General features: G+C 41.1%; 1 protein-coding gene across 3 annotated transcripts in view; it reads right to left on the bottom strand.

Annotated features, from left to right (window-relative positions):
• PDE4C (phosphodiesterase 4C) overlaps positions 1–23,640 on the bottom strand; it is a 381,540-nt gene that overhangs the window by 143,314 nt on the left and 214,586 nt on the right. Inside the window, exon 1 of one of the 3 annotated variants that reach the window (XM_073544914.1) lies at positions 8,392–9,113. The exons of the other annotated variants lie outside the window; for them this stretch is intronic. Coding sequence (XP_073401015.1) covers positions 8,392–8,522 — 131 coding nt within the window. The 5' untranslated portion in view covers positions 8,523–9,113. Of the gene's footprint in view, positions 1–8,391; positions 9,114–23,640 lie in introns of those variants that run through there. 3 annotated transcript variants of the gene reach the window in all.

Here is a 23,640-nt window from a genome sequence, read left to right as displayed (position 1 = left end):
AAATCATTATTAGTTTTGGACCACCTCTTTAAAAAGAGTGCAGCTGTTCATCATCCATGAGATAAGGAATAACTTAATTATCGCTGGGGCTCCGAATGCTGGGACCCCTTCAGATTCCAAGAACTTCATTGCCGCATCTCAATGGTGAGATGGTCGATTGTGACCACATGTCTCATTGCTTCAAGATAACCAATGTTATTCAGTTACCTGTCAGTGGTTTTAATATTATAGCTACTCGGTGAATATCGCAAAATTACATGACAAAATAATAAAGAACATGATATTACATATACAATATCGTTCCACATTATACACATTCATAAATTTGTTAGTATTGAGAATATGGAATCTTTCTAAGGAACTTACTATCTAGGGGAAACAAGGCTTAAACTTCAGAGGCAGCAATGTTTCATTACCATAAGAACTATTTAATCTATGGAGAAGCCTACTTAGGAAACACGGCCTCAGAAAAGGCTTAGATGACTTCTTAGAAAAAATTAAGATCAAGGCTTATGTACGTAGATGTATAGAATTCTTGTTCAGGATAAGGAGTGAGAATTTTCCCTATCAGGACAGATTGATTCATGCTTTTTTGCCTAGATAATAATTTACCCAAGCATTGCATCTTCTCTTCGTTCATATTCTCTCCCATCCTACGGTTGACCTTGAGCGATTTTTTTTCAACTATACTAACTACTGTATGTCATTTACAAAAAAAATGTTTTATCATGTTGGAACTCTCATTTTAACCTTAGGTTACCTTTATTTAAATGAAAAATGTCATGAGGATTAAATCCATTGAAATCATATGCAAATGAGCCACTGGTGCTTCGAAGTATCACTTTTAGCTATCCTGCTCACCCTCCCTATTCCCCACTCTCTGGATCAGGATCAGAAATAGACAAGTCATAGGACCACCATACAGGGAACAGCTTCCTCACTGACATATTCATTTAACCCCTTAATGACTGGAGCTTTTTTTCAGTTTTGCGTTTCCGTTTTTCACTCCCCTTTTTCCAGAGACATAACTTTTTTATTTTTCCGTCAATATGGCCATGTGAGGACTTACTTTTTGATGGACGAGTTGTACTTTTGAACAATACCATTGGTTTTACCATGCAGTGTAACAGATAACGGGAAAAAAAATTCTAAGTACGGTGAAATTGCAAAAAAAGTGCAATCCCACACTTTTTTGTTTGGCTTTTTTGCTAGGTTCACTAAATGCTAAAAATGAATGACCTGCCATTATGATTCTCCAGGTCATTATGAGTTCATAGACATGAAACATGTCTAGGTTCTTTTTTATCTAAGTGGTGGGAAAAAATTCCAAAGTTTGCTAAAAAAAAATAAATTACGCAATTTTCTGAGACCCGTAGCGTCTCCATTTTTCGTTATCTCGGGTTGGGTGAGTGCTTATTTTTTGTGCGCCGAGCTGACATTTTTTAATGGTACCATTTTTGTGCAGATACGTTCTTTTGATCGTTCGTTATTACATTTTAATACAATGTCATGGCGACCAAAAAAATGTAATTCTGGCGTTTGTTTTTTTTCTCGCTACACCGTTTAGCGATCGGGTTAATCCCACCATCTGCAAGGAGTTTGTATGTTCTCCCCGTGTTTGCGTGGGTTTCCTCCGGGTACTCCGGCTTCCTCCCACATTCTAAAGACATACTGATAGGGAATTTAGATTGTGAGCCCCATCGGGGACAGCGATGATAATGTGTGCAAACTGTAAAGCGCTGCGGAATATGTTAGCGCTATATAAAAATAAAGATTATTATTATTATTATTATTATTATTATTTTTTCTTATTGATAGATCGGGCGATTCTGAACGTGGCGATACCTAATATGTCTATGTTTGATTTTATTTTTATTGTTTAATTTTGAATGGTGCGAAAGGGGGTGATTTAAACATTTATGTTTTTTTATTTTTTTCATATTTTTAAAATAATTTTTTTTTAACTCTTGGCATGCTTTAATAGCTTCCATGGGAGGCTAGAAACTGCCATAGCTTGATCTGCTCTGCTACTTAGAGGCAATGCTCAGATCACCTCTATGTAGCAGAATGACAGCATTGCTATGAGCGCCAACCACAGGGTGGCGCTCATAGCAATGCGACATCAACAACCATAGAGGTCTCAAGGAGACCTCTGGTTATTATGCCGACGCACCAATGACCCCCGATAACGTGACGGGGGTCAGTGGTGTGTGTATTTCCTGCCCAGCGGCAGGAAGTGCCATTTAAATGCCACTGTCAGCGTTTGACAGCGGCATTTACTAGTTAATAGGCGCAAGTGGATCGTGATTCCACTCGCATTGCATGCACATGTCAGCTGTTCAAAACAGCTGACATGTCCCAGCTTTGATGCGGGCTCATCGCCGGAGCTCCCAAAGCGGGGGATACTGCCAGCTGATGTACTATTCCGTCCAATGGCAGTAAGGGGTTAAAAATATATCTGGGAAGCCCAGAATCTCATGAGTGATCCAATATTGGCCAGGGTATTGGGGGAAATATACCTTCAACTCAGATTTGCCTGTGTTGAGCTGGAAAATGGAGAAAAAGAGGACCATGGTTAAACTTTCCATCTTTCTAGATGAGGCTAGTTTGGTTTTATTTATTTTTTTACAATGGTTGGAGGGCTAGTGTATCATATAGATTTGACTGTAGGTTATCATAGGTATCAAGTCCCTTGATTATCAGTCATTTTTATACATATGTTTAAAAGACCTTGGGAAATTGAAGGGTATCTGTCAGTAGGATCAAACCTCCTAAGTTGTCTATATGGGCATGTAGGTCATAGAAAGTTGAGTAAAATAATACATTGATAACTGTATCAATGTAGAGAAATTCAGATTTTTTACATGTAAATGAGTTGTTGAGATCTATGAGCAGGACATAGATCTTCCCGAACTGCCTCCGGAATATATTTTAAATGAAATGGCGTGTTACCAGTTTGAGACATGTAATGACTAACAGTATTCTCCCCTGATCTATGTGTCTCACACTGGTAATGCCCCCTTTCATTTATAATAAGCTCCGGAGGCATATTATCAGGGAGACCTATGTTGGCCCATAGATTTGACGCATGTGATGCTCGTTCAAACTCACCTGTGGAAAGTAACAGTTGTGGACAATATGAAAATCACACCTGAAACCGGATAACAGGCGAAGAAGTTCACTTAATCTATGCATTATGTGTGCCACACTAAGCATGGAGAACAGAAAGAGGAGAAGAAAACTTTGAAGACTTTATAACCAAAATTGCTGACAAATGTGAACAATCTCAAGGTTATAAGTCCATCTCCAGAGATCTTGGTGTTCCATTGTCCACAGTGCACAACATTATCAAGAAGTTTACAACCCATGGAACTGTAGCTAATCTCCCTCGACATGGACGGCAGGATAGTCCTTATGATGGATAAGCAGCCCCAATCAAGTTCCAAAGAAATTAAGGCTGTCCTGCAAGCTTAGGGTGGATCAGTGTCAGCGCTCACTATCCTTCGATATTTTAATGAAATGAAACGTTATGGCAGGAAACCCAGAAGGATCCCCCTAATAGAACAGAGTCATAAAAAAAGTTAGACTGCAATCTGCCAAAATGTACATGAGTAAGACAAAATCCTTCTGGGAAAGCATCTTGTGGACAGATGAGAACAAGAGAGAGCTTTTTGGTAAAGCACATCATGCTACTATTTACCAAAAATGGAATGAAGACTACAAAGAAAAGAATACAGTGCCTACAGTCAAATATGTTTTGGAGTTGTTTTGACTCTGGCCTTCGGTGCCTTGACTGTGTATAAGGCATAATGAAGTCAGAAGATTGCCAAAGGATTTTAGATCACAATGTAGTGCCCAGTGTCAGAAAGCAGGGTTTGCGTCCACAAACGAGATGAACATGTGTATAACAAAATATGCAATTGCAATAATTTTCTGGAAATGCTTCATTTTCTGGAACATTTTTAAGGGTGCCAACACTTTCAGCTTAGTAGAGTATTCTTACTCAGAGATTCCCTTTAACCCCTTTCTGCCATCCGACGTACTATCCCGTCCATGGGACCTGGTTCTCCTGTTACCCTTGGGAAAATGAAAAAATTGGGGACTAATTGATCATGTTTCTGGAAAAAATACGATTTTTTTATTTTCATGCCCTGGCATTATAAACTTCTGTGAAGCCCTTGGGGGTTCAAAGTGCTCACCTCACATCTAGATAAGTTCCTTAGTGGGTCTAGTTTTCAAAATGGAGTCATTTGTGGGGGGTTTCCACTGTTTAGGTACATTAGGGGCTCTCCAAAGGCAACATGACACCCGCAGACCATTCCATCAAAGTCTGCATTCCAAAACGTCACTACTTCCCTTCCGAGCCCCGACGTGTGCCCATACAGTAGTTTTCTCCCACATATGGGGTATCAGCATACTCAGGACAAATTGAACAACAACTTTTGGGGTCCAATTTCTCCTGGTACCCTTGGGAAAATAAAAAAATGGTGACTAAAAGATCATGTTTGTGGAAAAAATAAGAATTTTTTATTTTCACGCCCGGGCATTATAAACTTCTGTGAAGCACTGGGGGGGTCAAAGTGCTCACCACACATCTAGATAAGTTCCTTAGGGGGTCTAGTTTCCAAAATGGTGTCATTTGTGGGGGGTTTCCACTGTTTTGGTACATCAGGAGTTTTCCAAACGCGACATGGTGTCCGATCTCAATTCCAGCCAAAAACGCCAAATGGCGCTGCTTCCCTTCCGAGCTCTGCCATGCGCCCAAATAGTGGTTTACCCCCACATGTGGGGTATTAGCGTACTCAGGACAAATTGCACAATAACTTTTATGGTCCTGTTACCCTTGGAAAAATAAGAATTGAGGGTGAAAAGATCATTTTTGTGGAAAAAATATGATTTTTTAATTGTATGGCTTTATGTTATAAACTTCTGTGAAGCCCATGGGGGTTCAAAGTTCTCACCACACATCTAGATAAGTTCCTTAGGGGGTCTAGTTTCCAAAATGGTGTCATTTGTGGGGGGTTTCCACTGTTTTGGTACATCAGGGGTTTTCCAAACGCGACATGGTGTCCGATCTCAATTCCAGCCAAAAACGTCAAATGGCGCTGCTTCCCTTCCGAGCTCTGCCATGCGCCCAAATAGTGGTTTACCCCCACATGTGGGGTATCAGCGTACTCAGGACAAATTGCACAATAACTTTTAGGGTCCTGTTACCCTTGGGAAAATAAAAATTGGGGTGAAAAGATCATTTTTGTGGAAAAAATATGATTTTTTTAATTGTACCGCTGTACGTTATAAACTTCTGTAAAGCCCTTGTGGGTTCAAAGTTCTCACCACATATCTAGATAAGTTCCTTGGGGGGGTCTAGTTTACAAAATGGGGTCACTTGTAGGGGGTTTCCACTGTTTAGGTACATCAGGGACTCTCCAAACGTGACATGGCGTCCAATCTGAATTCCAGCCAATTTTGCATTGGAAAAGTCAAACGGCGCTCCTTCCATTCTGAGCTCTGCCATGCACCGAAACAGTGGTTCCCCCCCACATATCAGGTATCTGCGTACTCAGGACAAATTGCACAATAGCTTTTGCAGTCCAATTTCTCCTGTTACCCTTGGTAAAATAAAAAAAATTGAACCTGAAGTATTTTTTTTATGAAAAAAATAAACTTCTTGAATGTGGTTTTGAGCACTTTAAGGGGTGCAGTTTTTAGAATGGTGTCACTTTTGGGTATTTTCTATCATATAGACCCCTCAAAGTGGCTTCAAATGTGATGTGGTCCTAAAAATAAAATGGTGTTGTAAAAATGAGAAATCGCTGGTCAACTTTTAACCCTTATAACTTCCTAACAAAAGAAAATTTTGGTTCCAAAATTGTGCTGATGTAAAGTAAACATGTGGGAAATGTTAGTTATCAAGTTTTTTGTGTGCCGTATCTCTGTGATTTAAGGGCATAAAAACTCAAAGTTGGAAAATTGCAAAATTTTCAAAATTTTCACCAAATTTCCGTTTTTCTCACAAATAAACGCAAGTTATTTGAATGAAATTTTACCACTAACATGAAGTACAATATGTCACGAGAAAACAATGTCAGAATCACCAGGATCCATGGAAGTGTTCCAGAGTTATGACCTCATAAAGGTACAGTGGTCAGAATTGTAAAAATTGGCCCGGTCATGAACGTGCAAACCACCCTTGGGGGTGAAGGGGTTAAGTGGGGTGTGAACCACAATGATCAAAAATGATGGATTTTTGTAAACTATTCTTTTTTCCATCATGCAATAGACAGAACATTTGCAAATATGGGGAAAATGCAAGTTCTCAGCTTTTTGGATAGGTTTGAGCATTTTGTACTGAACCCCAAACAGTTAATGACAAAAATATTAAGAATTGACCTAATTTGATGTTTCATTTGTGTGTTGGGTTTGAACCCTTGGGTTGGTCATCCAAAACAAAATAAATGAATACAAACATTGAAGAACCCTCCACCCACTTTAAAAAATATGAGTAGACTAGCCTAGACTAGACATCCACAATTTACATAAATATTAATACCAACTGGTGGAAATGATAACTGCTTAAAAAAAAAATCACACCCAGCATTTTTTTTAATATTTAAGGAAGTGTAGACAGCTGAGCTTATGGCTATTGCAGCATTGCATGTAATATCAGCTTCTGCTAGGAGGCTAAGATCAAGGAGTGATATTAATCACTTACGGCTTGCACACACTGACACATGTTCCTCATCCAGTGTTCTGGATTACAGCAAAGGTGAGAATGGGGCTGAAATCTGGTTCTTGAGATTAGTGGTTCTTTATTTGCCCACATGTGGAGAAAAATATTGGCACTTCGGAACATTACACCAACAGAAGCTATTATGACATCCCATTTTCAATCCAAAGGCATTAAAATGGAGTCGTTCTCCATTTTGCAGCTAAAATAGCTGCACTCTTCTGGGAAGGTGTTCTTCAACATTTTGGAATGTGTCCATTAGAAGTTTTGTCCCTTCAGCCGGGAGATCATTGCCCAGACAGTGATGTTGGACAAGAGTCTTGCTCGCAATCTCCGTCCTAGTTAATTTCAAAGGTGTTTAAAGGAGTTGTCCAGTCAAAACCGATGATTCTGCAGTCAGTTGACCTTGCTTTGTGCAACGGGGCTTGCTGAAACAGAAATAGGCCTTCTCTACACTCTTTCCACAAAGGTGGAGGCTACAATAGTCCAAAATGTCTTGGTATGATAGAGTATTATGGATCATTGGGTGAAAGTGGCCTAGGCAAACCTCTGAAAAACAGCCCCATAGTATTATCTCTCCTCCACCAAACTTTACAATTGGCACAATGCAGTCAGGCAGGTAACATTCTCCTGTCATTTGCCCAACCCAAACTCATCCATCAAACTGCCAGATAGAGAAGTGTGATTTATCACTCCACAGAACACATTTTCACTGCTTCAGAGTCCAGTGGTGGCATGATTTATACCACTTTATCCGACACTTGCATTGTGGCATTGCGCTTGATGGTGTAAGGCTTGTATCCGGCTTCAAAGCCATAGAATCCCATTCCATGAAGCTCATAACACACATTTTTTGTGCTAAGAAGTTTAGACTCTGGAGTGATTGAATCAGCAGAACGTTGATGACATTTATCATGTAATTTTACATGGTCTGATACTTTGCGATAAATTGCTCTCTTTTATAATAACTTCCACTTTTCAATAACACCACTCATATCTGATTGTGGAATATTTAGAAGGGATCAGACTTGTTAGAATAGTGGCCCCTTATTACATGCCTGAACTCAGTGAGCCTCTTAGAACAACCCATTCTATCACAAGTATTTGGGTGACATACATCTGTAACAACGGGACCGAATACAAGAACTGAATTTAATAATTAAGAGGTGTGTCTCCTAATTCTTTTCTCCATTTAGTGGATATACAGTACTTATACAATGCTGTGAATATATCCTACATCCACGAGGACCACTGATAGAAATAAATAATTCAGATAATCCTACCTTCATAATGTCTAAGACCAGGGGACCCTACTACAGATTTTGCATTGGGGGCCATTTAAGATACACCTCAACCCTGAATTATTCAGGCAATTTTGCTACGTGCCCTCAGTGGTTAATTTACAGGAACAACATAATAGTAGTTAGGATTAATAATTTTTTGTTTTATTACAGTTTTACCTAAAGAGCCTTGGGAAAGGCTGAGAAAAGAGCACAAGCTCGGTTATTCACAAGAACATACACTGATGATTATTAGAGCATTGCTAATGTCAACTGTCACTGGAGACAAACTTCCACCGGAGATGACCTATTGCTCTATAATAGTCATCACCACTGTATCGCCATTACAAAACCCAAATAAAGAATTAATATAAATGTGGTTACCGTCTCCTTCGCTGTACAATATCGATGGGTCTGTTGACTGCACACGGTGACCCATACACGTGCCCATTGAATTTCTTATGTCCTCCATAGTCCATAGGAGCCAGGAACCCACAGTTTGTAGGTAAACTCATATCCACACTTAAGCTTTCAGGGCTAAAAGGTCCTTAAAAATCCAGAGTGTCGGAATATAAGATACCATGCAGGGTTGTCAGAGTTAATTATGGTCCATTGAAAACCTCCTTTAACCCTCCCTTTAAAATATATTCCCATTATTAAAAGTGGCCGAGAATACAAGGAGCAGAGTATCACGCCTGGCTTTCCTATGGAGAGGATAGACAGTAGTCAATATTTGATTTCCTCTTCAGGAAGATCATTTTTTCATGGTTTCCAGAGTCTTGTTTCTCGACAAACAATAGGAGGAGATTGCAATCTTATGTTTCCAAAAATACTTTGTCACCTAAGCATTTGCCATACGGTTGGTAACCCAATTCAGACTCTCCAGAAAAGGAATATCCAGAATAAGGCAAACTGTGCAGATTCTGCAAGTATCGTTCAGCCTATGTCTGTCTGCGTTACCTTGGTGAACAGGTTTAGGAAGATGTAAAAGTAAGGGCGAATTATAATTCCAAAAATAGTAGATTTCAGCAGCACAAAACTTGCAATGTCCTCCTCATGTGAAAGCAAGGAGCCTTCTAAACGTTGCCTGTAGGATCAGTGACAGCTGGGAAAGAGTGCAGTGAAGAAATGCCACCAGTGCTTTCACTCCCTCAGCTGTGATGTCACTGTCACTGTACTCCGTAACGGGGAGGGCCACCACCTCACTCCAGCTATGCCAGGATTGCTCTTTAAAGCACCATGCTTCTGTACATTCACATCAACCGAGGTCAGAAATTCATGTTCAGGGTAATATCAGGTTTCATTACTGGTTTGGTTTATTTTCTTGCACTTTTTAACTGCTTAAAAACCCTGAATATTAAAGTGATTTGTACATATGATCAGAGGTCGCAGTTGACTCGTCCTGAGTAGATCCCAGATGCCCGATGTCTAGAGTAAAGAGCAAGGCTCAGGAGTAGAGAGGATTTGGGGAAAATTTAAGTTTGAGAAATATTTTTGAAAAAATGTATAACCAGTAAGGTCAAAAAACACCAATAGTATTATCAAGGAGCATTACATATCTTTTTTATTGTTTAATTTGATGGTTCATCCTGGTTATATATGTCATTGTCCTGTTTGGATTTTATGAGCATGTTCACGGTTAATGTGGGTGCATGTCATATTAATTATATATTTTTTCTTGAGGATTGATATGTACAAATAAGGGATATGTTACATCAAGAACCTTTGATATATATAAAAGCACTCGCTGCATTCGGTTATTAAATACTATCTAGACTATCTATATATTGCAATGTTGCTCTGATCATGTTATCCATCTTGTGGCATTATGCCATTCGCGCCGCATGTGGCGCGTGGTTCACTTCCTTGTGATCCCTAGAAATAGTGGGAGATTGAGATCGCTAATGGAGATGCCTCCTTGACGCGCTGCCCGGATATTGTTCTGGGCATGCGTGATTTAGAGCTGAGGTAACAGGAAGCGTCGGTGTTGCCGGGGCAATGCCTGCTTGTCAATCACATTATGAATTTCCTGTGACATGCCGCCCATGGTATTAAGGCATATTGTGGTATTAAATCAATGGCGCTCTATTGTGCTCATGGTCCATTTCCTTGTACTCCCTGTTGATAGTGGAGGATGGAGATTTTTAGTGGAGACGCGCCTGCCCGGGTATTTGTTTTGGGCATGCGCGGTTGAGAGCTGAGACAACAGGGAGCGTGGGGGTTACCGTGGTGATGCGCATTTGTCAATCATGTGACGCACTTCCGGTTACACGTCGCCCACCGATTGCTTCTGGGCGTGCGCAATCAGAACAGGAGGCATCGCTCTTGAGACGGGCCTCTTGTGCTGGCCAATCACCATGCAGCGCTTCACATCAGCTGTGAGATGAGTGCGTTCCAGATGGAGCGCACGCCCGACACTATAGTAATGGCGGCTCATCTGTTTCCTCCATTTTGATTGACGGACATATCGTCCAATGAGATGTGATGGTCTTTGGTTAATAGAGCGCAAACCTGTCTGCATTCCCAATATGGGACCTATGTCTGGCCCCATTCTGAGATCGATACACAGGGACCTCTATGATACACAGGAAGAGATTGTTACTAATCAGTAGCCACATCTATATATAAGGGGGATTTGTGGTCAGTTACCACACAGCATCTAACTATCTACCTCCTGATGATCCTGTTAGGAGAAACGCGTTGAGGTTTTTCTATCCTGCATCAAAAACTTGAGTACCCCTTTTTTACTGTTATCTATATATTTTTCTTAATTATCCATTATGTCATATTATATCATTATGTCATAATGCCTTCCAGAATTTTTTGCCTCATCCTAATGTGAAATTATTAGCAATATCAGGGCTCATTTAGGGTGAGTCGTCGTGGAGCGGGGGAGCCATGCCACTGACCAGTAGGGTGCCAACCTCCGCTGACAGGAAGGTTTATAGATTCAGGGAACAGTTAGTTAGTTACTCATTTCTTTGCACATGTCACTTTATTGTCTCGTCATTTGCACTGTTTTTGCACCTTTTTCTATTGTTGCCTACCTAGCAATTATCATTGTGGCAACCCCTATACTCTCCTTTCCTGGTTAAGTGAATGATTGTTTGCTGCACTTATCCAGGGCTATCTAGGAGATTAAGGCTGGGTTCACACGTAGCGGAACTCTTGTGGAAATTACCGCGAGAATTCCGGAATTCCATTCCGCAGGAAAATCGCATTTTAAATTCCCGCGATTTTCCAGTGGAAAAACTAGCATTTTGCAAGCGTAATTAGCTTGCAGAATTGCTAGCGTTTTCCAAGCGATCTGTAGCATCGCTTGGAGGACTGATTAACAGGTTGGTCACACTCGTCAAACATAGTGTTTGACGAGTGTGACCAACTTTTTACTATTGAGGCTGCCTATGCGGCATCAATAGTAAAAGATAGAATGTAAAAAATAAGAATTAAAAAAAAAATATTGTTATTCTCACCTTCCGATGTCCTGCGCAGCCTTCCCGCCTCCCTCCACGCTCCTGGTCCCAGTAATCCTTTGCGACAATTACCGCAATGACGTCCGTTCTCGCGGGATCGCGACGTCTCGCGGTCATTTGCGATGACGTCGCGCGAATGACCGCGAGACTTTGCGATCCCGCGAGAACGGACGTCATCGCTCGCAAAGGCTTACTGGGACCGGGAGCGTGGAGAGAGGCGGGAAGGCTGCACGGGACGTCGGAAGGTGAGAATAACAATATTTTTTATTTTAAATTCTATTTTTTACAGGGATATGGTTCCCAAAGCCCAGAGGACAGTCTCCTCTCCTCCGGACTGTGGGTACCATCCGCAAATGTTCTGCTTACTTTTCGCATGGTGTGCACATTCACATGCGGAAAGTAAGCAGAACAATGCATTCCTATGGGTGCGGGATCGCCGCGATTCTGCGAAATTAATGAGCATGCTGCGTTTTTTACCGCAAAGCGATTCCGCCGCGGTAAAAACCGCAGCATTAGCACGGCATTGCGGAATCCCATAGGAATGCATGGGATGCTTATTTTTCGCAGCAAAAACGCACGGAAAATACCGCGGCGGAAACGCGAAAAAAATGGTACGTGTGAACAAGGCCTTAAGGTACAGCCATCATGGAGCGGGGTGCCTAACTCGTATGTGTTTAGGGTGCCAACCTACGCTGCTAGGCAGTTTTGATATCAGGACCCCTTTATGCAGGTTCTAGTAGGTGACACGGTTATTTGTCTTTCTGTGTGGTAGTGGTGTCTTTTATCAAGACTTTAATAAAGGTTTAGTTTTATATCCTATATTCTTAGTTTTGTAAGGCTCCTTGATAATACTATTGAAAATTTAAGTTTGAGTCAAATTTCCTGAAATTTGCAGTGCCAAGGGAATTCAAAAACGTTTCAGAGTTTGTATAAAAAAAAACAAAAAAGTTGTCCAGCATAATTTCCTACACTGGTGTAATATCAGAGAGCAGGCCAATGCACTTCCCTATAATTCCCTGCAGCTATGACATCACATGGTCTTTCCCGGTTTTTGAAGAGGATTTTCATACCTTGTACGATAGTGGCCAATACCTGGGTTATCATAGATCATCATTTGCAATGGAGCACAGCTGGGTGCAGGATTGAGAACTTCTATGGCTGAGTTGGATTCTATCTCCAGCATCACCAGGTGAAATTGAATATACAGATCATATTCTCTCTATCCTTACAAAAACCAAGGGTGTCATGCACATTTTCCGAGCAATTAGAAACTCACCAGTAATGTGATTCACTGCAAACTTATTCAAGGCTAAAAAAAATTGGAGGTAAAATTCGGCACAGCCCATAAATTTAAATTTCAAACGATCGGCTCATCTTTACTCAGGAACAATTCACTCCATGCTCTGTCACATCTGCCAATGGCGATATCTGGCGGCCGACTACAATGTCCAGGAGGGCTTCAGCCCACTGCTGCCCTCTAGTGTCCAAAGATCACATGCACCCTCTTGCACCATTACTGTGCTGCCAATGTGAGAATGTCATGTTACACACTACAGCTGCCCAGTTCTGTATTTAGTCCTACCGTTCGGCGCGTGCCAGCATTTTCCATGAATCCTCCCTCCTCACCTGGTCTATTACCAATATATGCATGGCCACATTAGGCAAGATTGAGTATTCTTGGATAGGGATTGGGTAGGGTCCCTGTAGGTATGCAGGGGACTATAGAGTGTGCGGGCATGAGGCTATGTGGAAGGGAATGTACTGTGGGGGTATCAAACTGTATGGGGGACACTATAGGGGCGTTATACTGCATGTTGAGGGCACTGTGAGGGCCATAGAAAAGGTACCATAAGGAGAGTGAAAACTAATGGGCCCCATTAGGAGCCATATTCCTTTTTAGAGTCATTTAAATGTCTGAGTGAGGCTAGTACTGGCTTGGCATCATAAGGAAACACAGAGCCATCAAGCAAGAAGTAACCCACCTATCCTGATTGCCCAAAATAAGATTTTTCCCGATTCGTCATTTGTGACTTTTCAAAGACTCACATATTTTGTCGCAAAATATATTCCGGTTCCACCCCCTGGAGCGATTTTATGTACGCCAGGTATTTTTTAAGCACATTTTGCTGGGACATGCGAGTTTCTGCACTAAAAAAAATCGCAAAAACGGTTAAAGACAAAAATAAAAGAACATTTTTTATTTTGGACAAAATTCATAAACATTGTGCACCATTTTTAAGAATCTGGAGCTAAAATTTCCGCAAATACCACAAAATAAAAAATAAAAATTGCAAATAAATCAGGACCTTTGTATTGCAAAAATGTCCTCTTGAATTAGGAGTGGTTATAAGACAGATGGCACCTGATGACAATGTACATTTTGTCAACTCTTAATGCTTTAGTAGAATATTATTTTGCCTGCTTCTGAACAATAAATATAGATACAATATATTTTAGGTTTAGAGTCTCTTTAAATTAATTCCTTGTGCACATAATAAATAAAGGTGTCCTGGACTTTAGTCCTTTTCGCTCTGCAGTTTATTGAACTCTTAAAGCTACAGTTTAGACATATGTTTATGATTAAAAATCCTTCATTATCTCTTGCATCTTTATTATTATACTACTACTGTATGTTTATTATTAGTGATTAGCATGGTATATTTTGTATAGGAAAGGTGCAGCAAACATGGAGACAAATTCTGCTGGTACTTAAAAGATAACTAAACACTGACCCCAGGATCAAGTCCAGAGACAAGAAGTGTGGAGAAAAGATTATTACCTAGAAGCAATTTTTATTGATATTAATAGATAAAAGTACAACTAAAATAAGGTGCCTCAAGGTCACCAAGTGTAAAGATCACATACTGCTATAGCCTCTGGCCACTGTGGTATATATAGGATATTCAAGGCTAAAGTGCTAATGTATCGAATTCAGATCAAGATTAATAAGCCATAGATAAGAGAGTACAAGTTTGTTAAATAGCCATACATATGGTAAAATTTACCTAACTGCAGGCACTAGAGACAAAATGTAGACTGCGTCCCTCACCCCGACGTGCGTTTCGCATATCTTCTTCCAGGGCAAACGGAAGAGGATGGACTAAAGAAAGAAGATAGATGAAACACGCGTCGGGGTGAGGGACGCAGTCTGCATCTTGACTCGTGTGCCTGCATTAAATTTTACCATGAATTGAAAAAGTTCCACACTTGGAACGAAACGTCGCCCTGATATGATGAGTCAGTAAACCACTAGATTTTGGACTTTTGGTATGCTGCCTTTATCTCTTTTTTTGGATATAATGAGATTTGGTTTTGCCTGGTAGGCTTTGCACCCGTTGATAATTTTTTGCCTTGCTAGTGCTGCACTTATATTTTGCTATTTATATTTATGTTTAATTCTACTTTTGCTAAATGTTAAAGAAACTAAACTAATGTGTTATATTGTTTAACCTCTTCATGACCTTGCAATTTTCCGTTTTTGGTTTTTGTTTTTCGCTCCCCTCTTCCTAGAGCCATAACTTTTTTAATTTTCTGTCAATATGGCCATGTGAGGGCTTGTTTTTTGAGGGACGAGTTGTACTTTTGAACGATACCATTGGTTTTACTATGTAGTGTACTGGAAAACAGAGAAAAATTCCAAGTACGGTGAAATTGCAAACATGTGCAATTCCACATTTGTTTTTTTTACCATGTTCACTAAATACTAAAACTGACTTGCCATTATGATTTTCCAGGTCATTACTAGTTCGTAGATAGTGATGAGCGAATAGCTTCGGATAACTCCTTATCTAAATAGCTATAGCACTTACCGAATGGCTGCATCGGGAACCCGGATACCTGAAGCGCTCCTGATAATCAGCTGTTCGGCGCCATAGCTGCATGTGTCACGGCTGTATGACAGTCACAGCACATGCATGGAGAGCCCAACAAACAGGCTCTCCATGCATGTGTTGTGACTGTTATACAGCCGAGTCACGTGCAGCTGCGGTGCTGAACAGCTGATCAGCAGGAGCGCTCCAGGTATCCGGGTTACTGAACCAGTTATTCAGGGAGCGCTATAGCTATTTGGATAAGCTCTGTTCCGAAGCTATTCGATCATCACTATTCGTAGATACCAAACATGTCTAGGTTCTTTTTTATATAAGTGGTGAAAAAAAATCCAACGTTTGTAAAAAAAAACATAAAAATGGCATCATTTTCCGAAACCCACGGTGTCTCCATTTTTTGGTATGTGGGGCTGGATTAGGGCTTATTTTTTGCGAGCCATGGTGGCATTTTATTGATACCATTTTGGGGTATATGCAGTATGATATTTTGACAGCCTGTTATTTTATTTTATTGCAATGTTGTGAAGGCAAAAAAAAACATAATTCTGCCGTTTACTGATTGGATTAATTGTTTTTATATGTTGGTCGGACATTTCTGAATGCAGCGATACCAAATATTTTTTTTTTTACTATATTGTTTATTTTGAATGGCGCAAAAGGAGGGTGATTTTAACTTTTATGTTTTTTTTAAAATATTTTTTTAAACATTTTTTTCTCTGTTCTTCAGGCTGCAATAGGTCCCTGAGTGCCACACATAGTAGGGCTTCAGCTCTGCTATGCCTAGAAGAAGTCATCATCTCCTGTGGAAAGGGGTTAACATTGATTTATTAATTTTAAATATCTAATTATTGAATTTGCAAAAACACGCATTAAAGAGTTATTCCCAAAATCACAATGTGGTTTCATAATAATGTACACAACTGAACATGCATTGGCAACAATAAATATAGCTCATTTTTAAATCTGCCCTGTTCTACATATATCAACCTCCTAAGGATGCCCCTCCAGGCACTGTTTACTCTCTTGGTGCCATTGGAACCGTCATGTTGTAGCTCAAGTGCTCCTGGTGGATCATGCATAGTGCAGTCTCTCTCAGCAGTCTCCCTGCCAGCATAGCTCTAATTTGCCTCCACCTCTATCATAGAGGGTATTCTAGATTTAAAATGCATTCTATTCTTCTGTGCACTATTTGCTCCTATTCCATAGTCTGTCAGTCCAATTTTATTCTCTGCCATCGATATCAGCATAGCTGCATGTGTGGTTTTACATCTTTGATCTGTTAACAGGTTTCATGCAGTAATCAACAGTCCTGCACTTTGCTCTGTAATAACTTGGCACTGCAAAGATTACACAAGCAGGACTGAGCTGTGTTTGATGCCTGTTGCTGATATATCAGTGATGTGAAACTGCATATGACGCTTTATTGATGCATATGGCAGAAGATCATCTTGTGCTGTATGCATCAGCAAAGCAGCATTTGCAGTTTCACATCACTGATCTTTCAGCAGTGGGCATCAAACACAGCTAAGCCATTCTAGTAGCTGCTCTGCATTCTCCATTGTGCAGGCAGAGCAGGGTGTAGGACTGCTGATTTCTGCTAGAAAACAAGCTAAAAGATCACTGCTGTAAAAATACACATGCAGCTAAAAAAAAAAAAATCACAATTTTCCCCTGCACATTATGAGTCTCAATGGTGCCTTCCGCCAGGACTACTCACCTAGACCCGTTCCCCTGAAGCATTTCTTTGGTCTGTGCTGTGTGCAGACTGAGGCAGTATGTAATGTCATAGCGCCTACTTGGCTGAGACTCAGATGCACAGACTGAATGGTGGAGCAGGGAGCTGATGGGCTACCTGTTCCTCCATTCTGTTCAACAATATCTACAACCCGAGAATGCAGATACTGCCAAAATAGGGAAACCAGGCAGGTGACAGTGACCCTCAAGTCATGGGTCTCATAGAGCGCCACATGGTCACATGGTATGCCCCTATTAGAGATACATCACTAGTAATGAGCATCCTTCTGGTTGGCTGTTGTGAACGCACAAAGAGTTTTTGGGAAATATTCCCAGAACTGCTTCTATACAAGTCCTGAAAATTATCAGGTTTACAACCGTTTGGTTGGACCTTATGGACTAGCCTTTACTATAGTTTAAAGGGTTTGTTTGGTTAAAACCAGTAATCCAAAGGAGAGGTGATAACGTAATGATAGGTGGGGCTCCAACAGTTTAATCTTGCACTTATGGGCAGAATGGAGAACTTTTATTTCCGAATGGAGCAGGAGCGCACATGCTCAACTACCACTCCATTCATTCCCTCACGCTCAACTTTTTCTGGTGCCTCATGGAAGACAAATAGTGACATTCGATCATCCAACCTGCTGCTGCATACTTGAACAGATATAAGTTCTCAGTCCTTCTGATTGGTTTGGGTCACAGCAGTCAAACCCTCATAATCAATTAGTTAGCAACTATCAAGTGGATAGGGGATAACTTGTTTTACCCAAACAACCCATTACCATTTTTTTAACTACGTGTAAGTGAAAATTATTTTTAAAAACTTCTGAAAGTGACACTAATATCATAGCGATGTAGATTTGACTTTCTGACCAAATCACGGTACCTCCTTCACTTTAGCTGCCATATAATGTGCTAGTACAAGTAAAAGTGTGCTAGTGTGCACAAATGGAAGATATAATAGCACCATCTACTGCCCTCTTTATGGAACTTCCTCCAAATTGTGGCAGACTTGGCTATAGATGTTACTTAATTAAAAAGTACTTTATGTAATATGGAAAATTCTCCAAATTTGGAAACGGTCTAGAAAACTTCCCTTGGGGAAATTTGTTAAAAATCACACCCGCTATCTGCTATATTTAGACTAGTATACACCATTTTTAGTAAATGTGGGGCACAATTTACAAACTACTGAGAGCACCTTCCAACGGATATTAGAAAGTTGTTATGATTTTGAATATTTTTTTTCTCTCGTGTATTTCAGCTTCTATGAAAAAGCCTGTGGGAATTGTATGGCTTGTATTTTATATTATATGGTTTGCCGCAGCTGGTCATGCACCCTCCCTGCTAAGCTCCGTTCGACGGAGTTGGCCAGAACTGGAGGAAAAAAAAAATGCTTGAAGTCTGTTCCAATAAATACATTGGGCCCGATTCATTCAAGCTTTCATGCCAGAATTCAGGAGTAAAAGCTTTGAAAATGTAGGTGCAATTCGGAGTGGCGCCAAAAATTTGTTAATTTTGGTGCTTTCACACCAGTTTATCCCAGCTGACAAAATGGTCAGAGCTGGGGTGGCACACCACAACTTGTCTAATTCATGATGAGCTGTAGCATTCACTAAGCAAGAAATCTCACTCCAGTACCTGACTGGAGTAAGATTTCTGGTGTGGTGCACATCACTCGTAATATGCTCCAGATTTATGAAGAGACGTGCACACCTTCATGAATCAGAAGCTTCTGACTCCAGCAAGTTACCTCATGAAGAACAGCGTGTACAACACCAGTCTTAAGTAATTAGATGCATTGATTCTACACAACAATGGCCTTACTCTAAAATGAAACCTAAAAGAGTTGTCCCCTTTCAGGAAATCCCTGTCCCTGTGTGCGGTTTGTTATAAAATGCAATTTTTTCCTAACTCGCCCTCCCCAGGTCCGCTGCTGAGTCTCTGTCGCTGCTCCCAGTGTCTGGTTTTGGTTGCAGCATTGATATCACATCAATAGTGTGGCAGCCAATCAGCTCTAAGCTGGGGCTGTTCCATCTGCACAGGCAGAGCTGCTGAGCGCACTGATTGGATGCCACGCCATGACATCATCAGCTCTGCAGCCCAATAACAATGAGAGGAGCCTGGAGACTTAGCGCTAAACCTGGGGAAGGCGAGTAAAGTGAGGTTTGTGTTTTTTCTTTATAACAAATTGCACCAGGATTTTTTTTTTAATGGGACAACTACTACAGTATATGTTTCCATGTTTCCATGTAGCCTTTATTCAGATTTTTTTTATCTGCAGTTAACAATACAATCTCTAGAAAAACGCAGTGGCAATTTAGCATAAACATATGCATTTCTGATGTCTTTTTATTGTGTTTTTTATGTGTTTTATATGTGCTTTATCTTCTTTTGTTACGTAGCCTCCTTGATCAGAATGGGGGAAACAATTGCTAAAGAATTCAGATCAATAAATTCAAGGTGGAAATAAAAAGCATTGGTGATTTCATTCACTTTGCAACTACTATAAAAAAAAAATGTTGATTGTAAAAATGTATGTAACCACTAGAAGGAGCCAAAGGTTACTTATTAAATGCATACTAATAAGATACAATGTACCAACCTAAATGACGAAATAAATCTGGAAAACCCCTGGAGAAGGTAATAATCTGCAGTAAGAAGCCAGAAGGGACTGGTTCCATCTTACCAACAGAAAGACTACTGCTTGCTCTGAAAGGAAGGCATTGTACACGCTTTTGTGGCAGGGCGTTTGACTTCAGAAAATAATGTTTTTACAATTCTAACCTTGCATGAATCATGATGGTAGTGAACTCTTCATTTTACTGCATGAGATATATCAGGTAGTATTCTCCTGCAGGAACGTTACAAAAACTCCAGACAAAAACAAGTCAATTTATCTGACCAATTTGTGATGTAATAAATGAAACTATATGATTAATAAACCTTAGAGGATAACAATGAAAGTACAATGTATGCGAAATTTCGCTGCTAACAGTTCATAAATGTTTATGATGAACCTCAAAGAAAAAATTAAATTCAGAGTGACATTTACATAAGGCAAGTGTGACAAGTAGAAGATGCACTGATGATTTAGAATCACCTAGACTGAGAGCCCTCGCGGGCAGGGTCCTCGCTCCTCCTGTACCAGTTGTGACTTGTATTGTTTAAGATTATTGTACTTGTTTTTATTATGTATACCCCTCCTCACATGTAAAGGGCCATGGAATAAATGGTGCTATAATAATAAATAATAATAGTCTAGCAACTATAGGAGTTAGGTTGTGTGCAAACAGTGCGTTTTCGCTGCGTTTTTTTCCGTGTGGAAATGGGCTAAAAACACTATGGAATCCTTATGCAAGCTAATTCAATGACAATCCTGAAGTGTTGTGCACATGATCAGTAATTTTCCTTAAGTGTTTGCAGTGCGTTTGTTTTCTGCAGCATGTCTTCTTGCGTTTCTGCAGCATTTTTCAACCATTGACTTCAATTCAGTCAGTCAAATCTACAGCAAAAACACAGGTAGAAAATGTTTGCATATTTGCTGCAGATATGCTGGGTTTTTGCTTTGCGTTTTACCGGCTTCCTATGATGTTTCCCACCCTGTGATCTGTGTGACAGCATGGGAAACACCAGCACGGTAGTTCTTATCGGCGGTAACGCTACTGCTGGTAAGATTGCAGTCAGAGTGTTGCGGGGTAACGCGGCCGCAGACTGTCGGTCAGAGTGCTGTGGGATCATGCTGTCAGATGTCAGCATGACCCCGCAGCTGTGACTGTGACCCACAGCGCTTGCCTGCAGTAAAAAGCTTACCGCAGGTCAGCAGGTGTGGGCTGATGAGACTACTGCTCCCTTCGGGCTATGTCTGCTGTTACTGATAACAGTGACAGCAGGTGCCATTGATGGGCGACATAGTCTCATCTGTCGGCGCCTGTGATCACAAAAAGTAAAATTACATACACATTCACATGAAAAAACCCCCATTATACTCACCTTAATGCCCAATGCCCAATGCACTCGTCTCCTAGAAATAATGTAAAATAATAAACCACCATATACTTGCCTGTCTGCCGTAGTCCAGGTAATCGCAAGTGTTTTACGGCGATCTAATGTGTAGAACACTCACATCGGGAGATGTGACCGCTTTACCTGGCCGCTGGCAATACACTGAAAGGAGGTAATCTCTCCCACAGTGTATCATTATGTTGCCATGAGAGAGTTCACCAGAGTTCATCAGCTTCAGTGCTCTCACTTACAGCACCGCTGCGTGAGAACTTTTCCACGCAGCATCAGTGCCATAAGGGAGATGTTTTGATTGAGCCACCGTAGGAGGCAAAAACAGAAATGCTAGCTAAGTCCAGAAAACCAGAGAAGTTGGCAGCTATCGGATTGCAGACCCCTGAACCTATCAACACAACTAGCAGTAGCCGTGGGGGGTTCCTACGATGCCCTAGACCCCTCGATCACAGCCGGAGAATTAAATAGGCCTAAAGAAAGAAAGGGGAAATCTAAACTGCCCCAGAGCAGACCCCAAAGCAATAGGCAGCCCCCAACATATAATGACGGTGAAGCAAGATGAAAACACTAACACAGGCAGAAAGATAGACTGAGCAAAGACGGAGCCCAAGCTAACTAGATAGAAAAGGACAGGAAGGCTGCTGTCTGCAATCCGTGAAAAACCCTATGAAAATAAGAGCCAACAGACTGACAGTGAAAAAGGCCCTGAAGACGCTAGGCTTCAAAAAAGCTATGTCAGTACTCAGGAATATTCTGAAGACAGAGCTACAGGCAAAAGGAGATTCAGCTCACCCCAGCAGGGAATGGCAGAATACAGAAAAGCAAGGAAAACAAAAACAAAACACAAAAGCTAACAGGCAAATCAGAAAACTTAGCTTTAGAGGAGCAGGAATCAGACTGGTGTCCTAGAAGTCCACAGAGAAATCACCCGCAGGGCAGAAGGGAGTCGGCAGCCTTATATCCAGTCCGTGACTCCACTCAGCCAGTCATCTTCATTAGGCTCAGGTGCCTGATAATCAGGCTCATTACCTTCCTTTACCAGAATAGGGAGTTCACCAGACCTCAGTGACGAAGGGGAAAATGAACTCACAACAGTACCTCCCCCTTGAGGAGGGGTCACCGAACCCTCAATCACGCCACCAGGGCGATCAGGGTGAGCCCGATGAAAGGCATGCACCAATCTTTTGGCATGAATATCAGAGGCAGAGACCCAGGAATTATCCTCCTGACCATAACCCTTCCACTTAACCAAATACTGGAGTCTCCGTCTAGCCAGACGGGAATCCAGTATTTTCTCTACCTCATATTCCATGTTACCGTCAACCAATACAGGGTCTGGAGGTGCCACCCCAGGAACAACTGGTTCAACAAACCTCTTCAACAAGGACTTATGGAACACATTATGGATTTTAAATGTGACAGGAAGAGCCAAACGAAAAGAGACCGGATTAATAATCTCCAAAATCTTGTAAGGTCCAATAAATCTAGGCTTAAACTTAGGAGAAGCCACCTTCATAGCAATATTTTTTGATGAACAAGATTTAGACCGGGAGCAAGTCCCACAGGACTGCACAAAATTCCTGACATCATGAGACAAGGTGGGCCACCAAAAAGAGCGACTCACCAGATCTCTAGTACCAAAAATACCTGGATGACCAGCCAATGCAGAGCAATGAACTTCAGACATCACTCTCTTCTTCCACTGGTCAGGAACATACAACTTTCCACTGGGACAACGCTCAGGTTTGTCCTCCTGGAACTCTTGCAGAGCAAGTCTCAAATCGGGCGAGATGGCAGAAAGAACTACCCCTTCGCCTAAGATGGTAGCAGGCTTGGTCACCACAGGAGAATCAGCAAAGAAACTCCTAGAGAGGGCGTCTGCCTTGACATTCTTAGTTCCAGGAAGAAAAGAGACCAAAAAAGCAAAACGTGTAAAAAACAAGGCCCACCTAGCCTGTCTAGGGTTCAAGCGTTTAGCCGACTCTAGGTAAATCAAATTCTTGTGGTCAGTGAGGACCACAACTTGATGTTTAGCTCCCTCCAACCAAATGCCCATTTCATGGCCAACAGTTCCCGATTCCCCACATCATAGTTACGTTCAGATGGAGAGAACTTTCGGGAAAAGAAAGCACGGGGATTCATTTTAGATGTTACAGGATCCTTTTGGGACAAAACAGCTCCTGCACCAATCTCAGAAGCATCCACCTCTACCTGGAACGGGAGTGAGACATCAGGTTGCCGCAAAACCGGGGCGGAGGTAAATCTTCGCTTCAGCTCCTGAAAGGAAGCAACAGCCTCCGGAGACCAATTCAACACATCAGCACCCTTCTTAGTCAGATCAGTCAATGGCTTGGCAATACTAGAAAATTTTGCTATAAATTTCCGATAAAAATTAGCAAAACCCAAAAACTTCTGGAGGGCCTTCAAAGAAGTGGGCTGAACCCAATCATAAATGGCCTGTACCTTGGCCGGGTCCATTTCAATAGTTGACGGAGACAAAATAAATCCCAAAAATGAATCCTCTGTACTCCAAAAAGGCATTTCGATCCTTTGACATACAGGGAATTCTCCCTCAAGATCCG

This window comes from Dendrobates tinctorius, unplaced genomic scaffold (assembly GCF_039654945.1).
Source record: "Dendrobates tinctorius isolate UK_male_01 unplaced genomic scaffold, ASM3965494v1 ptg000011l, whole genome shotgun sequence".
NCBI classification, from domain to species: Eukaryota; Metazoa; Chordata; class Amphibia; order Anura; family Dendrobatidae; genus Dendrobates; species Dendrobates tinctorius.
This window is presented reverse-complemented; position numbering and strand designations above follow the sequence as displayed.